General features: G+C 46.3%; 1 protein-coding gene across 1 annotated transcript in view; it reads right to left on the bottom strand.

Annotated features, from left to right (window-relative positions):
- Nucleotides 1–475: 475 nt before the first annotated feature.
- Nucleotides 476–21690, bottom strand: part of LOC132820880 (lipase member H-like) — a 43705-nt gene continuing 22490 nt past the window's right edge. The window contains exons 5-10 of the mRNA XM_060833239.1: nucleotides 21366–21455; nucleotides 17951–18106; nucleotides 15409–15498; nucleotides 11743–11854; nucleotides 1804–1977; nucleotides 476–669 (exon numbers count right to left, since the gene is read on the bottom strand). Of these exons, the coding sequence (XP_060689222.1) occupies nucleotides 582–669; nucleotides 1804–1977; nucleotides 11743–11854; nucleotides 15409–15498; nucleotides 17951–18106; nucleotides 21366–21455 (710 nt within the window). The 3' untranslated portion in view covers nucleotides 476–581. The remainder of the gene's footprint in view (nucleotides 670–1803; nucleotides 1978–11742; nucleotides 11855–15408; nucleotides 15499–17950; nucleotides 18107–21365; nucleotides 21456–21690) is intronic.

The following is a 21690-nucleotide window of genomic DNA, read 5'->3' as shown; positions in this document are numbered from 1 at the left end:
CACAGAGGGTGGGATGTGTATGGAACGAGCTGCCAAAGGAAGTGGTGGAAGCTGGTTAAGAGTGACCATTTAAAAGATACTTGGACAGGTACATGGACAGGATGGATTTGGTTGGACATGGGCCAAATCACCATAAAATGCCTTTGTGTATTGGCCAATCTCCAATTAGTTTCCTGCTAAATATGGAGTCCTATCCACAATCGAGGCACTCTGGTGTCTATTATAAAACTGTTGCCCACTCTGAACCACTATCCAGAAAGTTCAGGAAGCACAGTTGCTGCTAATGGGACACAAACTCGATTCTGAGACGTACTCTCCTCTCTCCAGCCGAGAACTAACCCTTTTCTGGTCCAAGGCTGACGAGGGCATGTTGAGTTTTTAATTACAGCAAGAGGAGGCAGAGTCTGTGGATAAAATTCACATGACAGGAGGATTTTACTGATCACCTTACACATCAAAGATAGCGTGTGGGACGGACTGAGGAAGTGCTCCAAGACAGCACTGCATAGGAGCGAGACCATTCAACCCATCAAGTCCATGCTGTCAAGCACACAGCAAACAATGGAGGCGATACATCCAGTCTACATTTCCGGATCTTGACACTCAATCAGTTGAAACTCCTCCTCCAAGTCCTTATGTAGGGCTATGTCGTATCTGCACAGGTGAGGCCTATGAGCAAAAGAAATTGAGTACGTTTTATTTCAGTTTTTGGCTTTTTGTCCAAGTGTGTTTTTCTATGAAGATGGTTACTCTGTCTGGGGGTGAGGTCCGTGGAGGACCATTAGAGACTCCCACACAAAGTGACTGCCCTTTAGGAGTCTGTCAGTGGGTGAATCCATCAGCTGGAGGAGACTCAGTCTCACCCTCAGGTTCACGTACCTCCCCGCAATAGAGTCAGAGAGGCCGACAGCACAGAAAATGCCCTTCGACCCATTGGTCAAAACAACTTCCTGTTCTAATCCCATTCTCCTGCATTTGGCCTTGGTATCACAAGTCCAGCTGGAGTCAGGGAGATCACGGGGCTGAGTTGGATGGTCAGCCATGATCATGTTGGATGACAGAGCAGGCTCAAAGGGCTGAATGGCCTACTCCTGCTTCTAGTTTCTGCTTCTGTGTTTGACAATTACTGACACGGCTCTGGACTTCCTTCCATCAACACATAGATGTTCTCTTTCTCTGGTCCCACATCCCGTGAGAGAATAAAGAACAAAGTCCCACCAGCAAGTGAATAAATATGCTGGCTATGAAAGTGTGTTAGATGTATCAAATCCCTACATGTGGAAACAGACTATTCAGCCCAACAAGTCCTTACTGACCCTCCCTTGGGATCCCGCATTTCACATGACATGATAGAGCAATTAAACATGACCAATCTACCTAACCTGCACAGCTTTGGACTCTGGGGTGAGTCCTGGGCACTCAGAGGAAGCCCACGCAGACGCAGGGAGAATATGCAAACTCCACAATTTAGCAAGGCCAATCCACCTAACCTGCGCATCTTCGTGACTGTGGGAGGAAACACATGCAGATACAGAGAGAATGTGCAAACTCCACACAGACAGTCGTCCGAGGCTGGAATCGAACCTGGGTCCCTGGCGCTGTGAGGCAGCAGTGCTAACCAGTGAGCCACCGTGCCGCCCAATGCTATCTTGCTTTGCTCTGAAAAGTTATAGAAAAAAAATGCAAGCGCTTCCTTTCCCATCTCCATTGCTTTTCTCGATTGGTTCCTCTCTCTCGCTCTCTCTTTCTTGCTCTCTCTGTCACTTTGAACTCTGACAATTCGAGGCCTCCCCTGTGACTGACCTGTGGGGGTACGTCATTGACCTCAGTTTCATTCGAAGAATTCCCAGTTTCAGTTTGGGTTCCACCACGTTGGCTGAACTGAAGGTTAAGGAAACGCTGGAGATGTCCCCTATGTCTTTATCGACGCTGACAAGCAGAGTGACTTCCTTGAACCTCTCAAACGATTTTGCATATCTACGGAGAAAAACTGGAGTTGGAGCTACTGTGGTGTTTGAAAGTAAACCACAGAGCTGTGAAAGTCAAAGTTAAATGAAAAAGGACATCAGGGCATTTCTGACTGAAAACAGGCCAACGTAGCAGCAAACGTACACAATGGGTGCATTAGGAGACCATTTGACCCTTCAAACTTGCGCTTCTGTTTAATAAGCTCATGGTTAATCTTTGCTCCAACATCCATATCCCACAACCTTTGATTCTCCACCTAACTGTCCATCTGCCCATCTTCGCCTTAAAATACATTCAATGACTATGTCTTTTTGAGGAAGAGAGCTCCAAAAATACCACAACCCTCTGACAGGGACAAACATCTCCTAATCTCTGTCCCAACAATTTTAAATCCTAGTTTAGGACTGACCCACAAGGGGAAGTATCCACTTTGTTACCTCCTCTGCCCATAGGAACGTGGTTGAGGCCAAAACCATTGAATGTTTTCAATAAGGAGTTAGATATAGTTCTTTAGGGCTAAAGGGATCAAAAGGTATGGGAGAGAAAGCAGGAACAGGGGACTGAGTTGGATCATCAGCCACGATCATATTGAATGATGGAGCAGGCTCGAAGGGCCGAATGGCCTACTTCTGCTCTCTATTTCTCAGACCATTCAGGATCTTGCATGTGTCAGTCAAGTCATTACAACCTTGTAAACTTAGCGAATGTTGAGAAGATTTGTAGCTCAGGTTGAGGTTTCGGATGTAGGTTTGCTCGCTGAGCTGGAAGGTTCATTTCCAGACGTTTCGCCACCCTACTAGGTAACATTTTAAGTGGTGAAAATGTGTTGCTGGAAAAGCGCAGCAGGTCAGGCAGCATCCAAAGAGCAGGAGAATCGACGTTTTGGGCATGAGCCCTTCTTCAGAAATTTTTCCTGAGGAAGGGCTTATGCCCGAAATGTCGATTCTCCTGCTCTTTGGATGCTGCCTGACCTGCTGCGCTCTTCCAGCAACACATTTTCAGCTCTGATCTCCAGCATCTGCAGTCCTCACTTTCTCCTCGAACATTTTCAGTGGGCCTCAGGCGAAGCACTGCTGAAAATTCCTGCTTTCAATTTATATGTTTGGGTTTCTTTGGGTTGGTGATGTTATTTCCTGTGGTGAAGTCACTTCCTGTTCCTTTTCACAGGGGGTGGTAGATGGGGTCTAACTCGATGTGTTTATTGATGGAGTTCCGGTTGGAATGCCACGCTTCTAGGAATTCTACTTACTTCATGGGAAATAGGTGTTGCTCGCTGGGTCAGCATTTATTATCAATCTGTAGTTGCCCAATCTACTCAACTCTCCTCATGAGGAAATCCCTCAATGAATAAATCTTTTGAACCTTCTCTGGACCTCCTTCAATCCTAGTATGTAGTTTGTTAGATAAGGGGACCAAAACTGTTCATTCTGTTCCAGCGGTGGTTTGACTCGTGCCTTGTATAGGTTTAGCAAGATCTTTCTATTTTTATACCCCATTCCCTTTAAAATAAACACCAAATTATTCATTTACCATCCTTATTAACCAATGAACTTGGATGCTAGCTTTTTGTAATTCATGTGCACGACTTGCAAATCCCTCAGTTCTGGAGCTTTCTCCAAGTCTTTATCAATTTACATAGAACACAGGAATATAAAAATATAGAAACAGGAGGAGATGATTGAGCCTGTCTTGGTGTTTAAAAGGTGATTGGACACTTCAGGACCTTTAATAAACATTATCCTCATAACCCATGGCCATCACAAATCCGTCAATCTGAAACACTGAAAAACTGAATTTCCAGAACTCTGTGTGGTAGAGGATTCACAAATACTTGAACAAAAAACATCCTCCCATCTCACACCGAAGTGGCAGACCCTTTTTCCAATATTGGGTCCCCTGAGTCTAAGGTTCCCAACCAGGAGACACATCCTGCCTGCACCCACCCTATCTAATGATTTAAACAGTTTTAAAGTTTCAATGAGATCACCTCTCATTCAAAACTCTCGAAATACAGACCACATTTGCCCAATCCCTCTCCAGGTCCTATTATCTTGGAACAAGCCTGGTGTACCTTCATCGCACTCCCTGGAGAGCAATAATATCTTTCCTATGAAATGGAGATCAAAACTGCACACAGTATTACAGGTAGAGTCTAACCACACTCTTATCCAGTTGAACCAAGGCTTTCCTACTCCTGTACTCAAATTCCCTTGCAATAAATGCTAACTTAGGTCACTTGGACTATAGTTCTGGAAGGTTTTTTGTATCTTTCTCAGTAAAAATGAAGTGATAATTCAGCTTCTCCACCACTCCCCTTTTCCCCATTGTAATTTGACTGTCTGTAATGGACCAAATTTTGCTTCAGCTGGTTCTGAAGAAGCGTCACCGGACTTGAAACATTAGCTCTGCTTTCTTCCCACAGATGCGGCCTGACCTGCTGAGTTTCACCAGCAATTTCTGTTTTTTTCTTCAGATCTTCAGCAACCGCCATTCTTAGTTTTATTTTAACTCAATGTTACATCTTTTCCAGGCATGCCCACCTTGATGAATATCTGCTCCTCTCTCTGACAGGATTTCTGTTCTCATCTTTCTGCTTGTTCACTGTGACTTTCATTCTCACCGCTAGTCCGTGACAAAGTCTTTGCCAAAATCACCTTCCACAGCCACATCTCTCTCCTCAGGAAGTGACACTGGCTCAGACTCACCCCACGTGGATTAGAACTGATCTTTAATCCTCACCTTTGTAATTCACCCAGGATCACAGGTATCGCAGAAGACTCACTGGATCTGAAACGTTAACTTTGCTTTCTCTCTCCACAGATGTTGTCAGGCCAGCTGTATTTCGCTAGCAATTTCTATGTTTGCTTTAGCCACACATTTCCTTCCTATGCAACTAGAAAAGCTTTTACGGGTCTGTTGTATTTTTGCTGGATTGCATTAATATTCTAATCTTCTTTCTCTTATGAGTTTCTTGAATCTCCTTTGCTGTGTTCTTCAAACCTCCTAATATGCAGATTCGTGGTTATTTCTGGTAACTTTACAGGCTTTACTTTTAATCTTACATCAACTTGAACTTTATTTGTTAGATACAGTTGACTGACCTTTCTTGTACCTCAGTATCTTGAAGTTTAGTTGCTGCAAGTCATTAATAGTTATTAAGAGGCTCTCTGTTGCCTATGTGCAGGCTTGTTTTTTAATGCATTTTCCCAAGACACCTCAGTCAACTTCTGCCTCGTGTACAATATCCCTCATTCAATTTAATTCCTTTGCTTCAGATAGAATTACATCTACATACAGAATGTAGGTTTCTACAAGATTTTGGTCACTAATCCCTAAAGGTTCTTTTACAACTTTACAGGGAGGTGATGGCCTCGTGGTATTATCGCTGCCTGTTCTGGATGTACCTTTACTTGTGGAGTTGGAAAGTTCATTTTCAGACATTTCGTCACCATACTAGGTAACATCATCATTGAGCCTCTGGTGAAGCATGGGTGTTTGTGACCTGCTTTCTATTTCATGTGTTTTAAGTTTCCTTGTGCTGTTGATGTCATTTCCTGTGGCGATGTCATTTCCTGTGGTGATGTCATTTCCTGTTCTTTTCTCAAAGGGTGGTAAATGGGGTCCAAGTCAGTGTGTTTGTTGATAGAGTTCTGGTTGGAATGCCATGCTTCTGGGAATTCTCATGCGTGTCTCTGTTTGGCTTGTCGTAGGAGGGATGTGTTGTCACAATCGAAATGGTGTCCTTCTTCATCTGCAGGTAAGGATACTGGTGGGAGTGGGTCATGTCTTTTTGTGGCTAGTTGATGTTAATGTATCCTGGTGGCTGTTCTGCTAATCTACAAACTAAATTAATGTTCTAGGGACCCAGGTTCAAACTCCACCTTGGCAGATGGTGGAATTTGAAATTGCGGGGGGAGAACAAACTCTGGAATGAAGAGTCTAATGATGGCTATGAATCCAATGTCAATTGTTGGGAAAACCCATCAAATCTGCCATTCATAGCTGGTCTGGTCGACATGTGACTCCAGACCCACAGCAATATCAATGACTTTTAACTGCCCTCTGGGCAATTAGGGATGGGAAACAAATGCTGGCCTAGACAGTGACAGCTTCATCCCGTGAATAAATAAAAAAAACAAGATTGTTAATTAGCTCTTCATCATTACACAATGCCAGATCTAAAATAGCACACCCAGTAGTTGGTTCTTCAACATGTCACTCTAAAAGACATCCTAACATTGTCCAAAAGCTCATATGCCACAGCTTTGGTGTTCATTTAGTGCGGGGGGAAAGTGAGGACTGCAGATACTGGAGATCAGAACTGAAAATGTGTTGCTGGAGGTCAGGCAGCATCCAAGGAACAGGAGAATCAATATTTCGGGCATAATCTTCATGATTCCTGAAGAAGGGCTTATGCCCGAAATGTCGATTCTCCTGTTCCTTGGATGCTGCCTGACCTGCTGCGCTTTTCCAGCAACACATTTTCAGCTCTGTTCATTTACTGCACCCAGTCTATCTGAAGACAGAAGTCACCCATGATATCCATGTTGTCTATGCTACATGCTTCTGTCACCTCCTGTTTAGTGACATACTACTCACTAGAAACTGCAGGTGGCTTCATTATTGAACTGTTGCACACCTCACCTTTAATGTATGCAACTTCATGTGATCTCTTCAGTGGTTGATCCCAACACTTCTGGTCTGAGAATAACATTAACTCTTCACTCCAAGACAACATTCTTCACTACATATCCTTTCCTTCACCAGGACATGAGTATCCTCTCATAAGGACTTCACAAGATCACCCAACTCAAAGAAACGCTGAAAGCCAAATGCCTCCTCCAAGGTTTAGATGTGTTCCTTACACTGAAGAAAAAAGTTCCAGTTGTCTTATATCCCCTTTATTTACATTTCTGGCCATTAACACAATCCAAAATGAACTGACGCCCATCAGCTCGAAACTCATTCAGTCTAAACCAAAACGTCAAAAACTATTTGAAAAGAAATCAAGCTAAAATAAAATAAGGAACTGCAGATGCCGGAATCCTGAAACAAAAACAGAAATTGCTGGAGAACTTCAATAGGGAGGTTCTGTAGAGAGAGAAATAGAGTTAATATTTTGAGTCCAGTGACCCTTCAGAGCATAAAAGAACATCACACCTACAAAAATACTAATGGATAACATTTTTAAAATGAACAGTTAACTTTACACCCATAGAAACTCCATGGGTTACTAACTCAACCCTCAGAAATCCCAACTTAAATAATATCAAAAATACGGAGAGTAATCCCACATTTTACCTCACATTGTACATGCTGTTGACACACGGGGGCAGTGTATGCACATGATAAATACCAAGCACCCTGGACTATGGAGGCTGTCTGTAACTGGGAGAATGAATACTCAGTTTTCACAATCTCAGGGCATCCCAAAACACTTCACAGTGCGGGAAATTAAATAACTAGAGCCACTGTTGGAATGTAGGGAAAACAGCAGCTAACCTGGAATTTTATAGTTCCTGCAAACAGTAGAAACCAAATACTGTTTACTAATGATATGGATTGAGGGATAAACGCTCAGTGGGACCTCCCACCAGCAATTATATTATGTCTTGTGGAGAGAGCAAGCAGCATGTCTGTTTAACATCTCGTGTACGAGGTGGATCCTCTGACAGTGCAGCACCCCCTCAGTCGTGCCTTGGGCAGGTCAATCTGGATCTTGTTCTGAAGGCTCTGGACTGGGTCTTGAACTCACAACCTCCAAATTTTCTGAGTCTTAGCTGGCTCCCACATCAATGTTTGTGTCATTATTCCATATTTTCACCAATTATTAGCAAAACCACCCCCACCCCACCAACCATCACCAACATGTTTATTAAACCTTGCAGGTGATGTATCTATCACTGGGTCACAATCTTAGAGTTCCTTCCCCCATGACCCCCTACATCGCACGGACTGTCAGTCATTAAACCTTAAGATGCAGGTCAGCAGGCCTAGGGATTTTTCTTCACAACATCCCATTAATTTCTCTGGTACTTGTGAAGAAACAGGAAATCTATTTCCATATCAGAATGATGAGTGGATTGGGAGACAACATGAAGGCTGACACGTCATCTTCAGGTCTGCCTGGTACTGCCCCTGGCATGCCCTCCTGCACTCACCATTGAACCAGGGTTGATCATCTGGCTTGTTGGTAATGGTGGAGTGGCCAGGCCCTGAGGTTACAGATTGAGCTGGAGTACAGTTCTGCTGCTGTTGATGGCCCACAGCACCTCATGGATACTCAGTCTTGAGTTACTAGATCTGTTTGAAGTCTGTCCCATTTAGCTCGGTGATAGTGCCACACAACATGATGGAGGGTAGTCTTAATGTGAAGGCAGGACTTTGTCCCCACAAGGACTGTCCCATGGTCACTCTTACTGATACTATCATGGACAGATGCTTCTGAAGCCAGCAGATTGCTAAGGACAAGTATGTTTCTCCCTCTTGTTGGTTCCCACACCATCTCCCACAGACCCAGCCCAGCAGGGATGTCCTTTAGGACCCGACCAGCTCGATCAGTAGTGCAGCTGAACATTGAAATCCACCACCGAGAGTACATTTTGTGCCCTTACCATTCTCAGTCCTTCCTCCAAGTGTTGTTCAACACAGAGGACTACTGATTCATGAACTGAGGGAGGATGCTATGTGGTAATCAGCAGGGGCTTTCCTTACCCACGTTTAACCTAATGCCATGCAACTTCATGGGGTGCAGAGTCACTTGTGAGGACTCCGAGGGCAACTCCCTCCTGACTGTATCCCACTGTGCCGTCACCTCTGCTGGGTCTGTCCTGCCAAAGGGACAGGACATGTTCAGGGATGGTGATGGTGGTATCTGGGACATTGCCTGCAAAGTTTGATACCGTGATTATGACTTTTTCAGGCTGTTGCTTGACTAGTCTCTCCCAATTTTGGCAGTAGCCCCCAGCTGTCTGTACAGAGGATGGTGCAGTATTGGCAGGGCTGTTTGTGCTTTTCTCATTTACTTCAACTATTCAGGAAAAGCTGCAGGACGAAGATACTGAGAGTATTCCTCGTTGTCACAACAACTTGAGAAGACTGAATGGACCTGGTGAAGCACTACTCCTTTAGAGAGAGATGAGGAGACTTTGGTTCTCACAGCAGGTCATGAGCCTTTAGAGCTGCCTTCTTCAAAACATGGTGGGAGAAAGATACTTGAATAGATTTAAGGCAGATGTAGATAAATTATTGTCCAGCAAAACGGGGTGAAAGGTTATCATGACATGATTGTGGATTTGAGGTTGCAATCAGATCGGCCATGGTCCTGTTGAATGGCAGAACTGATTCAAGGGGCTGAATGGCCTAGATTTGCTTCTAGGCAAAATTGAGGACTGCAGATGTTGGAGATCAGAGTCTAGATTAGAGTGGTGCTGGAAAAGCACAGCAGGTCAGGCAGCATCCGAGGAGCAGGAAAATCGACACTTCAGGCAAAAGCCCTTCATTGATTTTCCTGCTCCTCGGATGCTGCCTGACTTGCTGTGCTTTTCCAGCACCACTCTAATCTAGACTACATTTGCTTCTAGCTCACTTGTTTGACTGTCATGTATCTGAAATGATGAAAGCTCTTGATATGCTCAACCCTGGGGAAAGATATGACTAGTTGTGGAAGAATCCAACATTTGGGGCCATACATACAGATCGTTCTGCAATAATGTGCATTTCAGTAACATGAATTTGCTAAAACCTGATCGACAAATTGGTGATTCTGTTTCTAAAGGGTGAACCTTTAACACGATTACAACACCAACACTTTAAGCGCTCTTTCTAAAGTGTGATTTTTCTATAATGTGGGGTTGCACAAGAATTAGACAGGAAATAATTAATCTAACCAAGGACTTCAGGGGAAATATCGTCAATGCAGAAATGGATTGGTATCTGGAACTCACCGGCACAGGAGTAATTGAGGTGAATAACAAGTCATGTTTGAGGGGACGCTATGGATAAATAGATGATTGAGAAAGGAATGTTAACTGCATGAGGTGAAATAAGTTGCCAAGAGGCTTTTGTGAAGCATAAATACTAGGATGGACCAGTCGGGCTGAATGGCCTTGTACTATAATGTAACCCTATGTCATTACCACGAGCGGACAGACTGAGAGGTGAAATGGTTGTCTGCACAGCATTCTCTGGTTGAACGATATTGTGTGTCATAGCAATGTGCTCCTGCAATAACATTACAACATGATTGAGATAATTCATTTGAATGAAATGAGGGACGTAGAATAAAAACAAATGGAAGAGATGAATCACAATGTGGTATTTGCCCAGAATGCCACGACTGGCACCTCCTGGCAAGGGCCACCTCTGCCAGTTCAGAACAAGTGTTGTTTGAGATGATTCACTGTCACCAATCCACCTTGTGTATACTCTGTCCTGGGTCTGTCTGTTTATAAGTAAACTGATCCTGATGAAGGGCTTATGCCCGAAACGTCGAATTTCCTGTTCCTTGGATGCTGCCTGACCTGCTGCGCTTTTCCAGCAACACATTTTCAGCTCTGATCACTGAGTAGTCCAGGCAGAAGGCGCACTTGTCTGAGTTAAAGGATGGTTAATTGCATCATAGCAAAAGGTACGCTCTCTATTGTTAATCGGGCATAATTAATAAAACCTCTCAGGAATTCTACAGAACACGCACGGTGGCACAGTGGTTAGCACTGCTGCCTCACAGCGCCTGAGACCCGGGTTCAATTCCCAACTCAGGCGACCGACTGTGTGGAGTTTGCACATTCTCCCCGTGTCTGCGTGGGTTTCCTCCGGGTGCTCCGGTTTCCTCCCACAGTCCAAAGATGTGCGGGTCAGGTGAATTGGCCATGCTAAATTGCCCGTGGTGTAAGGTAAGGGGTAATTGTAGGGGTATGGGTGGGTTGCGCTTCAGCAGGTCGGTGTGGACTTGTTGGGCCGAAGGGCCTGTTTCCACACTGTAAGTCTAATCTAATCTAAAAAAAACACCTCAGTGCCCTACAAAGGCTAGTAGAACTCCTGCTATTGTGTAAAACAGTATTTGAAAGGTTTAATTTACTGTGGGCCAGGTATTGGAAAATGGGATCAGACTAATTAGGTTGACTGGGGCAGATGTGTTGAGCCAAAGGGTATTTTTCTGTGCAAGAGATCTCTATGACTCTAGAACATAAGCTCTACCAAAATGATGTAAAGGACTGTTCCTGGATCAAGAACCAAACCAGAGTTGTGTGCGTGTATTCTGGTTTGCCAGAGAATGTATAATGCTCAGGGACTGTTCTTAATGTTAACAGCTTGTAGCTAAAGTAACAATGCTCTTAGGTTCAACCACAGACCTCACAAGAGACATTCATATATTTCAGTCATGACGTAACTAGTGACTAAGTAATATGCAATAAATGTGTTTATTGCTGATCAGGATTGATCAGGTCTGAAGAGTGGAAGTGGGCGTCCTTTCCCACATGGTATCAGTAGCTGGGACTTACACCAACAAGAAGAATTGGTAACAGTGAATCTACCCAAAACATCTGAGCTGCTACCAACAGAACCCAACATCAATGAGATTCTGTTAAAGCTGGTATTCAAGTTTACAAGCCCCATCTGCACCCAATGGCAGTCGGTACCATCATCAGATTGGGTGGAACTGTTACAATTTTGACATTAACCCTTTCACAACCATGACCTTGCCTCAGGGGAACCTTCCTGTATGGTGGAGTTTTCGAAGTGGACTCTATCAGTTTTGCTGGTCATACTCACTGATTGGCTTCTGCTTTCACTACATCCCCGTTCTGTCCAGTCATTCCCACTGTGATGTAGCCTCTCCGAGTGTTTCTGTTCCAGGTGATGATATCCAGGAGATAATAGTACACTGCACAAGGAACATAGAGCATCTCAAAGCACAGTTTCTGTCACCATATTACAAAAGGGATATTGAGGCACTAGTGCTGGTACACACATTGAGTTGCAAGAAAGGCACCAGAACTGAGAGGTTATAACAGTCAGGGAAGCACCCAGAAGGGGTGAACTTGATCATTTTATTTCTACGAAAGAATTAGATTAGATTCCCTATAGTGTGGAAATAGGCCCTTCGGCCTAACAAGTCCACACAGACCTTCCGAAGAGTAACCCACCCAGACCCATTCTCCTCTGACCAATGCACCTAATACTACAGGCAATTTAGCGTGGCCAATTCACCCTGACCTGCACATCTTTGGACTGTGGGAGGAAACCAGAGCGCCCGGAGGAAACCCACACAGAATGTGCAAACTCCACATGGACAGTTGCCCAAGGTGGGAATTGAACCCGGGTCCCTGGCGTTGTGAGGCAGCAATGCTAACCACTGAGCCACAGTGCCGCCCACAGAAAAGGTTCGCTCTGATAGATGGAGAGGAGTCTGCTTCTGCGAGAATCTCAAACTCTGATCACAAATGGAGGAAATCCAAATGGGGAATTCAGGAGAAACTTACTTCCCTTGAGAACTAGCAACAGCACAGCCAAGCATGCCAACTCTGCTATGGCACAGGCAGAGTATTGTTCAGGGCACTCAACCTATTTAATTTATTTAAATATGGGGAGGGAGCAGCAGGTCTCTGCATGTGCTTGTCTCTGGTATCCTGAGATCAGCTTGTAGCTGGAGGGGAGATGCTAGAATCATAGAATAGAATCATTGAATCCTTGCATGGAAGCAAGTCATTCGGCCCATCAAATCCACACCAACCCAGGGAAGAGAATCCCACCCAGACCCATAGCCTCCATCCCTGTAACCCTGCAGTTCTCATGGCTAACCCACATAGCTTGCGCATCCATGGACAAAGTTAAACATCACACAACACCAGGTTAATTCTTCCAAATAAACCAGCCGGGGTATAACCTGGTGCTGTATGATTTTTAACTTTGTCCACCCCAGTCCAACACCGCACCATCCCCAGACACTGTGGGATAACTTAGCATGGCCAATTGGACTGTGGGAGGAAATCGGAGCACCCGGAGGAAACCAGGTAACAGGGAGAATGTGCAAACTCCACACAGACAGTCACCCCAGAGGATGGATTCGAGCTGGACTCTCTGGTGCTGTGAGGAAGCAGTGCTAACAACTGAGCCACTGTACCATTCCCTGGTCTGGTCCCTTCCTCCCCTCCACCTACTGCTAACACATCCCAGGTACATACATCAATTCACACAATAGTGTAGGGTCTTAGGCGATTAGTCCATTGATAAATCCTGACCAATGGAAATCTGGCACTGGAAGATTGTGTTACCTTCCATTTCAATTGGTCATTCACTGGTTTATACTGAGATTAGATTCCCTACAGTATGGAAACAGGTCCTTCAACCCTACAGTCCACACCGACCCTCTGATGAATAACCCATCCAGACCCATTCCTCTACCCTATATTTAACCCTGACTATTGCACTAACACTATGGGCAATTTAGCATGGCCAATTTACCTGACCTGCACATCTTTTGAATGATGGGAAGAAACTGGAGCACCCGGAGGAAACCCACGCAGACACGGGGAGAATGTGCAAACTCACCCGAGGCTGGAATCGAACCACATCCCTGGTGCTGTAAAGCAGCGGTGCTACCAACTGAGCCACCGTGCCGCCCTCAAAATGAGTCAGGGTCACGGTCTGCAGGTTTGAAAAGGGCTGGTGTCTCTCTGGGGAACTAGCCTGGCATCCAATCAAGTGTGCACGCTCGGAGTAAGAGCAAGCCATTCAACCCCTTTAGCCCTGCTTCAGCATTTAATATGATTGCAGCCCAGTGTCCACACTCCTGCCATTTCACTCCCCTGCCAGCTCACCAACACTCCATCTCATCCACTGACATAACTGACCTGTTGCCTACCCACCACCCACATCACCACTTTACCCCCACTCCCCCCCCATTGCCATGACTCCCTTTATCTAAGTCTGCATTATCATTTTCTCAATGACCCCTACCCCCACTGTTTTCAGGGGAAGAAACTTCCAAAGATTAACCACATGGAAAAAGATCACTCTTGTCTCCTTCTTAAGTGGAGGGGAGCTTCATTTTTAAACAGTGTCACTTATTCTAGTCTCTCCCACAAAAGGAAATACCTTTTCCAAATCCACCCTAACCAAGCCCCCTCAGGAACTTAAGATTTTAATAAGATCACCTCTCATTTTTCTCAACTCCAATGAGTCTCAGTCAATCTTTCCTCACAATTTAACATCACCACCCCCCCTCCAAACCCTCCCATCCCAGGTCATGTGAAGCTTCTCTGAAGTATTTCTCATTCATTTACATTATTTATACAAAGAAACTAAAATTATAGACAGCATCCCAGATGTTTCCTCAACAGTGTTCTGTACAACTAGCTAACAACAAACCCTTATTTTTATATTCCATTCCCATTTCCAGTAAACACAATTACTCCAAAACCTTTCTAATAATTTGCTGGAGCTGCATATTAACCTTTTATGATTCATGTACTAGGGATATGAGAGATATAGGGCCAAGGCTGGGAGGTGGGATTGAGGAATATGGGGAGAAGGCGGGGAGGTGGGATTGAGAGATATGGGGGGGGGGAAGGTGGGGAGGTGGGATTGAGAGGTATGGGGGGGGGGAAGGTGGGGAGGTGGGATTGAGAGGTATGGGGGGGAAGGTGGGGAGGTGGGATTGAGAGATATGGGGGGAAGGTGGGGAGGTGGGATTGGGAGATATGGGGGGGAAGGTGGGGAGGTGGGATTGAGAGATTAGATTACTTACAGTGTGGAAACGGGCCCTTCGGCCCAACAAGTCCACACCGACCCGCCGAAGCGCAACCCACCCATACCCCTACATTTACCCCTTACCTAACACTACGGGCAATTTAGTATGGCCAATTCACCTGACCTGCACATCTTTGGACTGTGGGAGGAAACTGGAGCACCCGGAGGAAACTGGAGCACCCAGAGGAAACCCATACAGACACGGGGAGAACGTGCAAACTCCACACAGTCAGTCGCCTGAGTCGGGAATTGAACCCGGGTCTCAGGCGCTGTGAGGCAGCAGTGCTAACCACTGTGCCACCGTGCCGCCCACCGGATATGGGGGGAAGGTGGGGAGGTGGGATTGAGGGGTATGGGGATAGGTGGGGAGGTGGGATTGAGGGGTATGGGGGGAGGTGGGGAGGTGGGATTGAGGGATATGGGAGAGAAGGTGGGGAGGTGGGATTGAGGGATATGGGGGAGAAGGTGGGGAGGTGGGATTGAGGGATATGGGGGAGAAGGTGGGGAGGTGGGATTGAGGGATATGGGGGAGAAGGTGGGTAATTGTGATTTAGAGAAATAGGGAAAAGTTAGGTTTAGTTTGTCCAGGGAAAGGAGAAAAGTTGATGGGCCATTTTCTGTTTCTCAAAACCTTTGAGTTGTAAAATCCTCACAGTATAAAACATGTATTAACAAAATAAGACTTACTGCAAAATGGATGTTCAGTGGAGGTTTGAAAGAACACCTTATTTGGAAACTTCATTAAATGGTTGTTTTTCCACTTGACAATGTGATAACCTAGAATGAAATGTGAAGAGATTGAACCTTGAGTGTTAATGGAAGACATCTGAGAAAATAATGACAAGCACCAAAGTGTTCTCGTCATCACAATGCATGGCATGGATGGGGTCAGGTTCCAGGATGCCTGCAAGTGTCACCTGGAGCAAGTTACACCGGAGTTGTTTTACACAGAACCAAAGGGTGGAATTGATACTAGGGCCTGCACCTCAGGAGGAACAATAATCAAAGGGATTCCCCCTTTCCTCAACGGTGCACCACACCCTCCAAAGACCTTTGATGCCTGGCCTTTCCAGAGATGGAGGGCATAGCATCCCTTAGAGATCTCCACTGTAACAGACTAACGTTGAGGGCATGTATCTTCTAATGTGCGAGTGAGTAGGTAAAGTGTCAATTTGGGTGAGATATGTCTGTGTGTGTGTGTGTGTGTGTGTGTGCGTGTGTGTGTGTGTGTCGGTGCGTAGGGAGTAGGAGATAATTTGATGAAGTGTTATGTGCCCAGAGCAGTTGATTTGATTTGATTTGATTTATTATTATTGTATGTACCAAGATACACTGAAAAGTATAGCAGTGCATGTTAACCAGACAAATTATACTTTTCATAAGTACATCAGGCTAATAGAACACATTGCAGAGGATGATGTTACAGCTACAGAGGAGATGCAAAGAAAGACCAACTCGAACATATGAGAGGTTCATTCATAAGTCTGATAACAGCAGGGAAGAAGCTGTTCTCAAATCTGTTGTTGCAATAGTTGAGGTGGGTGGTATGCAAAGTGGTAAATGGCAGGTGGGTAGGGACATGTGGGTGAGATTGAAGGTAGGTGAGGTGGAAGTTTGATGAGTTGGTAAGTGAATAAGTGGCAGGTGGGTGAGGTATCAGAGGGTGAGGTGCCCGGTGGGTGAGGAGTCGCTGTGAGATGTCAGGTGGGTGAGGTGTCAGAGGGTACGGTGTGAGGTGGGTGAAGTGTGAGGTGGGTGAGGTGACAGGTGGGTGAGGTATCGGGGTGAGGTGTGAGATAGGTGAGGTGTCAGCTGGGTGAGGTGTAAGGGGGTGAGGTGTCAGATGTATAAGGTGATAGTGGATAAGGTGTCGGGGTGAGGTGTCGGGGGTGAGGTGATAGTGGATGAGGTGTCAGGTGTGTGAGATATCAGGTGGGTGACATGTCAGGTGGGTGAGGTGTCAGAGGGTGAGGTGACAGAGGGTGAGGTGTCGGGGTGAGGTGTCAGAGGGTGAGGTGTCGGAGTGAGGTGTCAGAGGTTGAGGTGTAAGGGGACAAGGTGTCAGGGGATGAGATGTCAGGTGTGTGAGGTGTCAGAAGGTGGGGTGTCGGTGGGTGAGGTGTCTAGTGTGATGTGTCAGGGGGTGAGGTGTGAGGTGGGTGAGGTGTCAGGGGGTGAGGTGTCGGGGGTGAGGTGTCTAGTGTGATGTGTCAGGTGGGTGAGGTGTGAGGTGGGTGAGGTGTCGGGGGTGAGGTGTCGGGGGTGAGGTGTCGGGGGTGAGGTGTGAGGTGGGTGAGGTGTAAGGGGGTGAGGTGTCAGTGGGTGAGGTGTAAGGGGATGAGGTGTCTGTGGGTGAGTTGTAAGGTGTGAGGTGATAGTGGGTAAGGTGTAAGGGGATGAGGTGCCAGGTGGGTAAGGTGTCAGAAGGTGAGGTGTCGGTGGGTGAGGTGTCAGGTGGGTGAGGTGTCAGGGGGTGAGGGGTAAGGGGATGAGGTGTCAGGTGGGTGAGGTGTCGGGGGTGAGGGGTAAGGGGATGAGGTGTCAGGTGGGTGAGGTTAAGGGGGTGAGTTGTCAGTGGGTGAGGTGTCAGGTGGGTGAGATGTGAGGGGGTGAGGGGTAAGGGGATGAGGTGTCGGGGTGAGGTGTCAGGTGGGTGAGGTGTCAGTTGGGTGAGGTGTAAAGGGGTGAGGTAATAGTGGGTAAGGTGTCAGGGGTGAGGTGTCAGGGGGTGAGGGGTAAGGGGATGAGGTGTCGGGTGGGTGAGGTGCCAGGTGGGTGAGGTGTCAGGTGGGTAAGGTGTCAGGGAGTGAGGTGTCTCTCACCCCTTGACACCTCATCCCCTGACACCTTACCCACCTGACACCTCACCCCTTGACACCTCATCCCCTGACACCTCATCCCCTGACACCTCACCCCTTGACACCTCACCCCCTGACACCTCACCCCCTGACACCTCACCCCCTGACACTTTACCCACTATCACCTCACCCTGTTATGTTGAATGCCTCTATTAATTTTCACTGAACACCCTTTGCTTAGAGAATAGCGCTTTTGAGTCTTGGCAGTCTGTCTGGATTGAGGCAGGATGGACGAGGACTTGATGTGAGACAGCAGAGGTGGGGAATTATCGGGTATGAATGGAACTTAGACTCCGAGATAAATCAGCTCCATGAAAACACAAGGGGAGGCAGCTGATAACCGCAGAAACCTGATCCAGCAAGATGCTTACCAAATATCGGATAGGTCTTGTCCTGTTCCGTACAACAGGCGTCCAGGAATTCTTTGTAAGATGGGCAAGGATAAACGGTAATGTTACAGGTTGAGCTGATGGAGCTTATATACAGGTAGACAGATCTTTGATGGTCACACACCATATACCTTTTGCCTGGAGGGACAGAATAGTTTTAAAAAGTGTCATGCACGTACAAACTGACCAACTAGACGCAACTTATACTTAACATTGGTCAGATCCACGCAAACTATTCCGGGACCTTGGATTGCCGGGCAACTCATGGTGATCGGACATTGTGCCGAGGGGGCTGGATCCACAACTTATTCTCAGTGATGTCATGGCGAAAAGGACTTCTCAGAGGAAGGATGAGGGAGGATCGAATTGAAACCTACAGAATACTGAATGGCCTGATCAGCGTGGATATTGGGAAGATGTGTCCATTGGTAAAAGAGACTGGGAGCCGAGGGCACAGCCTTGGAGTAAAGGGAAGGCCTTTTAGAACGGAGATAAGGAGAAACTTCTTCAGCCAGAGGGTGGTGACTCTGTGGAATTCACTGCCACAGAAGGCTGTGGAGGCCGGGGCATTAAGTATATTTAAGATGGAGATAGATAGAATCTGATTGAAGATTTGTAGCTCGGGTGTCCGTTGTTGTGGTTCTGCTCGCCGAGCTGGAAGTTTTTGCTGCAAACGTTTCGTTCCCTAGCCAGGGAACGAAACGTTTGCAGCAAAAACTTCCAGCTCGGCGAGCAGAACCACAACAGGAGATAGATAGGGTCTTGAGTGTCAAGGGGGTCAAGGGTTACAGGGGAAAAGCAGGAGAATGGGGTCGAGAAACTTATCAGCCATGATTGAATGGCGGAGCAGACTCAATGGGCTGAATGGCCTAATTTTTGCACCTACAGTCTTTTGGTCTAGGTGGCTCTGATTGCATAAGGTTCAATCTGAAATTCTGGTGAACTTATATCGAACTGTGACATCGTAGGTCTACCGACACCAAATAGACTACAGCAGTTCGAGAAGACGGCCCATTATCACCTTCCCAAGAGCAGTCGGGGACAGATAACGAGTACATGCCCAGCCAGTGATACCCACATCCTGCCTCAGGACTGGGACTAGGGGTGCCAATTCGATTAGGCACCAGAGCCTCGATGGTGAGGTCCCCGAACATATTGACATCTGAATCAGAGCCAAAGGTGCTCCCAATTGAGCAAGGCTGACAACATAGAGATAGGCTGAACTCCACATACAAGGCAGGAGTGAAAAGTCTCGGCTGAGGTAATGGTTCTCATCTTTTTGATGGAGTCATTTAACTGATCAGATGGGCCAATGGGCTGAGGAGTGGCAGATGGAGTTTCATTTAGACAAGTCTGAGGTGCTGCATTTTGAAAAATCAAATCAGAGCAGGACTTATACACTTAATGATAAGGCCCTAGGGAGTGTTGCTGAACAGAGACCTTGGAGTACAAGTTCATAGCTCCTTGAAAGTAGAATCGCAAGTAGATAGGATAGTGAAGAAGGCATTTGGTATGCTTTCCTTTATTTGTCAGAGCATTGAATATAGGGGTTGGGAGGTCATGTTGTAGCTGCACAGGACATTGGTTAGGCCACTTTTGGAATATTGTGTGCACTTCTGGTCTCCTTCTTATCAGGAGGATGTTGTGAAACTTGAAAGGGTACAGAAAAGATTTACAAGGGTGTTGCCAGGGTTGGAGGGTTTGAAATATGGGGAGAGACTGAATAAGCTGGGGCTGTTTTCCCTGGAGCGCTGGAGGCTGAGGGGTGATCTTTAAGATGTTTCTTAAAATCATGAGGGGCATAGATGGAATAAATAGAGATGGTCTTTTCCTTGGGTGGGGGAGTCCAGAATTTGTGGGCAGAGGTTTAGGGTGAGAGGGGAACAATTTAAAAAGGACCTGAGGGGCAACTTTTTCACGCAGAGGGTGGTGTGTGTATGGAATGAGCTGCCAAAGAAAGTGGTAGAGGCTGATACAGTTACCACACTTAAAAAGCAACTGAATGGGTAAATGAATAGGAAGGTTGAGAGGGAAAAGCTGACAAATGGGACGAGATTATGTTAGGATATCTGATCAGCATGGACGAGTTGGATCGAAGGGTCTGTTTCTGTGCTGTGCATCTCTCTCACGCTATGTACGAATGATCAGTTAGGTACATATCAGTCACAATTCCTAATATCCTCTCATTTCCTGCTGAGGGACAGTAACGTTTCCAATGACAGAATGTTTGTCTCCATAAGGTATACATTACCATGTGGGAGAATATCACACTGTGACTTCACTTGATGAAGGACTATTGTATGTTCATTTCATCTGATGAAGAAGCATTGCTCTGAAAACTTCAAGTAAACCTGTTGGACTAAGGTCAAGATTAGAGTGGTTCTGGAAAAGCACAGCAGGTCAGGCGGCATCCGAGGAGCAGGAAAGTCGACATTTCGGACAGAACCCTTCATCAGGAATGAGGCTGGGAGCGTCCGGGGCGGAGAGATAAATGGGAGAGGTGTGGGGCTGGGGAAAAGGTAGCTAAGAGTGCAATAGGTGGATGGAAGTGGGGGTAAAGGTGATAGGTCAGAGAGGAGGGTGGAGCTGATAGTTGGAAAAAAAGATTGGCAGGTGGGACAGGTCGTGAGGATGGTGCTGAGCTGGCAGGTTAGAACTGGGGTAAGGTAGGGGGAGGGGCAATGAGGAAACTGGCGAAGTCTACATTGCTCCCCTGGAGTTAACATATTCCAAGGCGTTTTTCCGCCAGGCGTCGGGTGGTGTAGGAGTGGTGATGGAGGAGGTCCAGGACCTGCATGTCCTCAGCAAACCTGGTGTCATATGACTTGTATACCCTTGAGTTTAGAAGACTGAGAGGGGATCTGATTGAGACATATAAGATTATGAAAGGATTGGACACTCTGGCAGCAGGAAACATGTTCCCGCTGATGGGTGAGTGCCGAACCAGAGGACACAGCTTAAAAATACGGGGTAGACCGTTTAGGACAGAGATGAGGAGAAACTTCTTCACCCAGAGAGTGGTGGCTGTGTGGAATGCTCTGCCCCAGAGGACAGTGGATGCCCAGTCACTGGATTCATTTAAGAAAGAGTTGGATAGAGCTCTCAAGGATAGTGGAATCAAGGGTTATGGAGATAAGGCAGGAACAAGATACTGATTAAGGATGATCAGCCATGATCATATTGAATGGCGATGCAGGCTCGAAGGACTGAATGGCCTACTCCTGCACCCATTGCCTATTGTCTATTGACTTCTGACACTGTGAGAGTTTCTGACCAGGTTTTGCATGAAGCTGGTGGAGCTGTTTGAGAGGAAGCTTGGCCTTTAACCTCGAGTGGCCATTTAACAACAACGTGAAAGAAATAAGGAACAAGAATAAAACTGAATGTCAATACAAACCAGCTATTATAGTGGCGGGACATCCTGGTTGGTCAGTTCCTCCATTGGCATAGTAGTCAATGTGCCCCAAAAACTCTTCATACCCAAGAGCTACAAGAAGAATAATTATAGTTGAGATGTTGCTTTTGCTGTCATTTTCACTACTGTCACACTAATAGATCAATAAGGTGGAGCTGGAGGTTGGAGTCAGATACTACAGGAATGATCTGAGAAGGGACGGTAACGGATGGGAGTGGGCTTTGATGAGAGAGTTAAGGTGCCAGAGAGATCTTTGATAGGAGGGTTTGGCCACAAGGTAAGTTGATATCTTTGGAGAAATGCAGTA

The sequence above is a fragment of the Hemiscyllium ocellatum genome, chromosome 12, assembly GCF_020745735.1.
Source record: "Hemiscyllium ocellatum isolate sHemOce1 chromosome 12, sHemOce1.pat.X.cur, whole genome shotgun sequence".
NCBI classification, from domain to species: domain Eukaryota; kingdom Metazoa; phylum Chordata; class Chondrichthyes; order Orectolobiformes; family Hemiscylliidae; genus Hemiscyllium; species Hemiscyllium ocellatum.
Note: the sequence above shows the minus strand (reverse complement) of the source record. Positions and strands in the feature narration are given on the sequence as shown.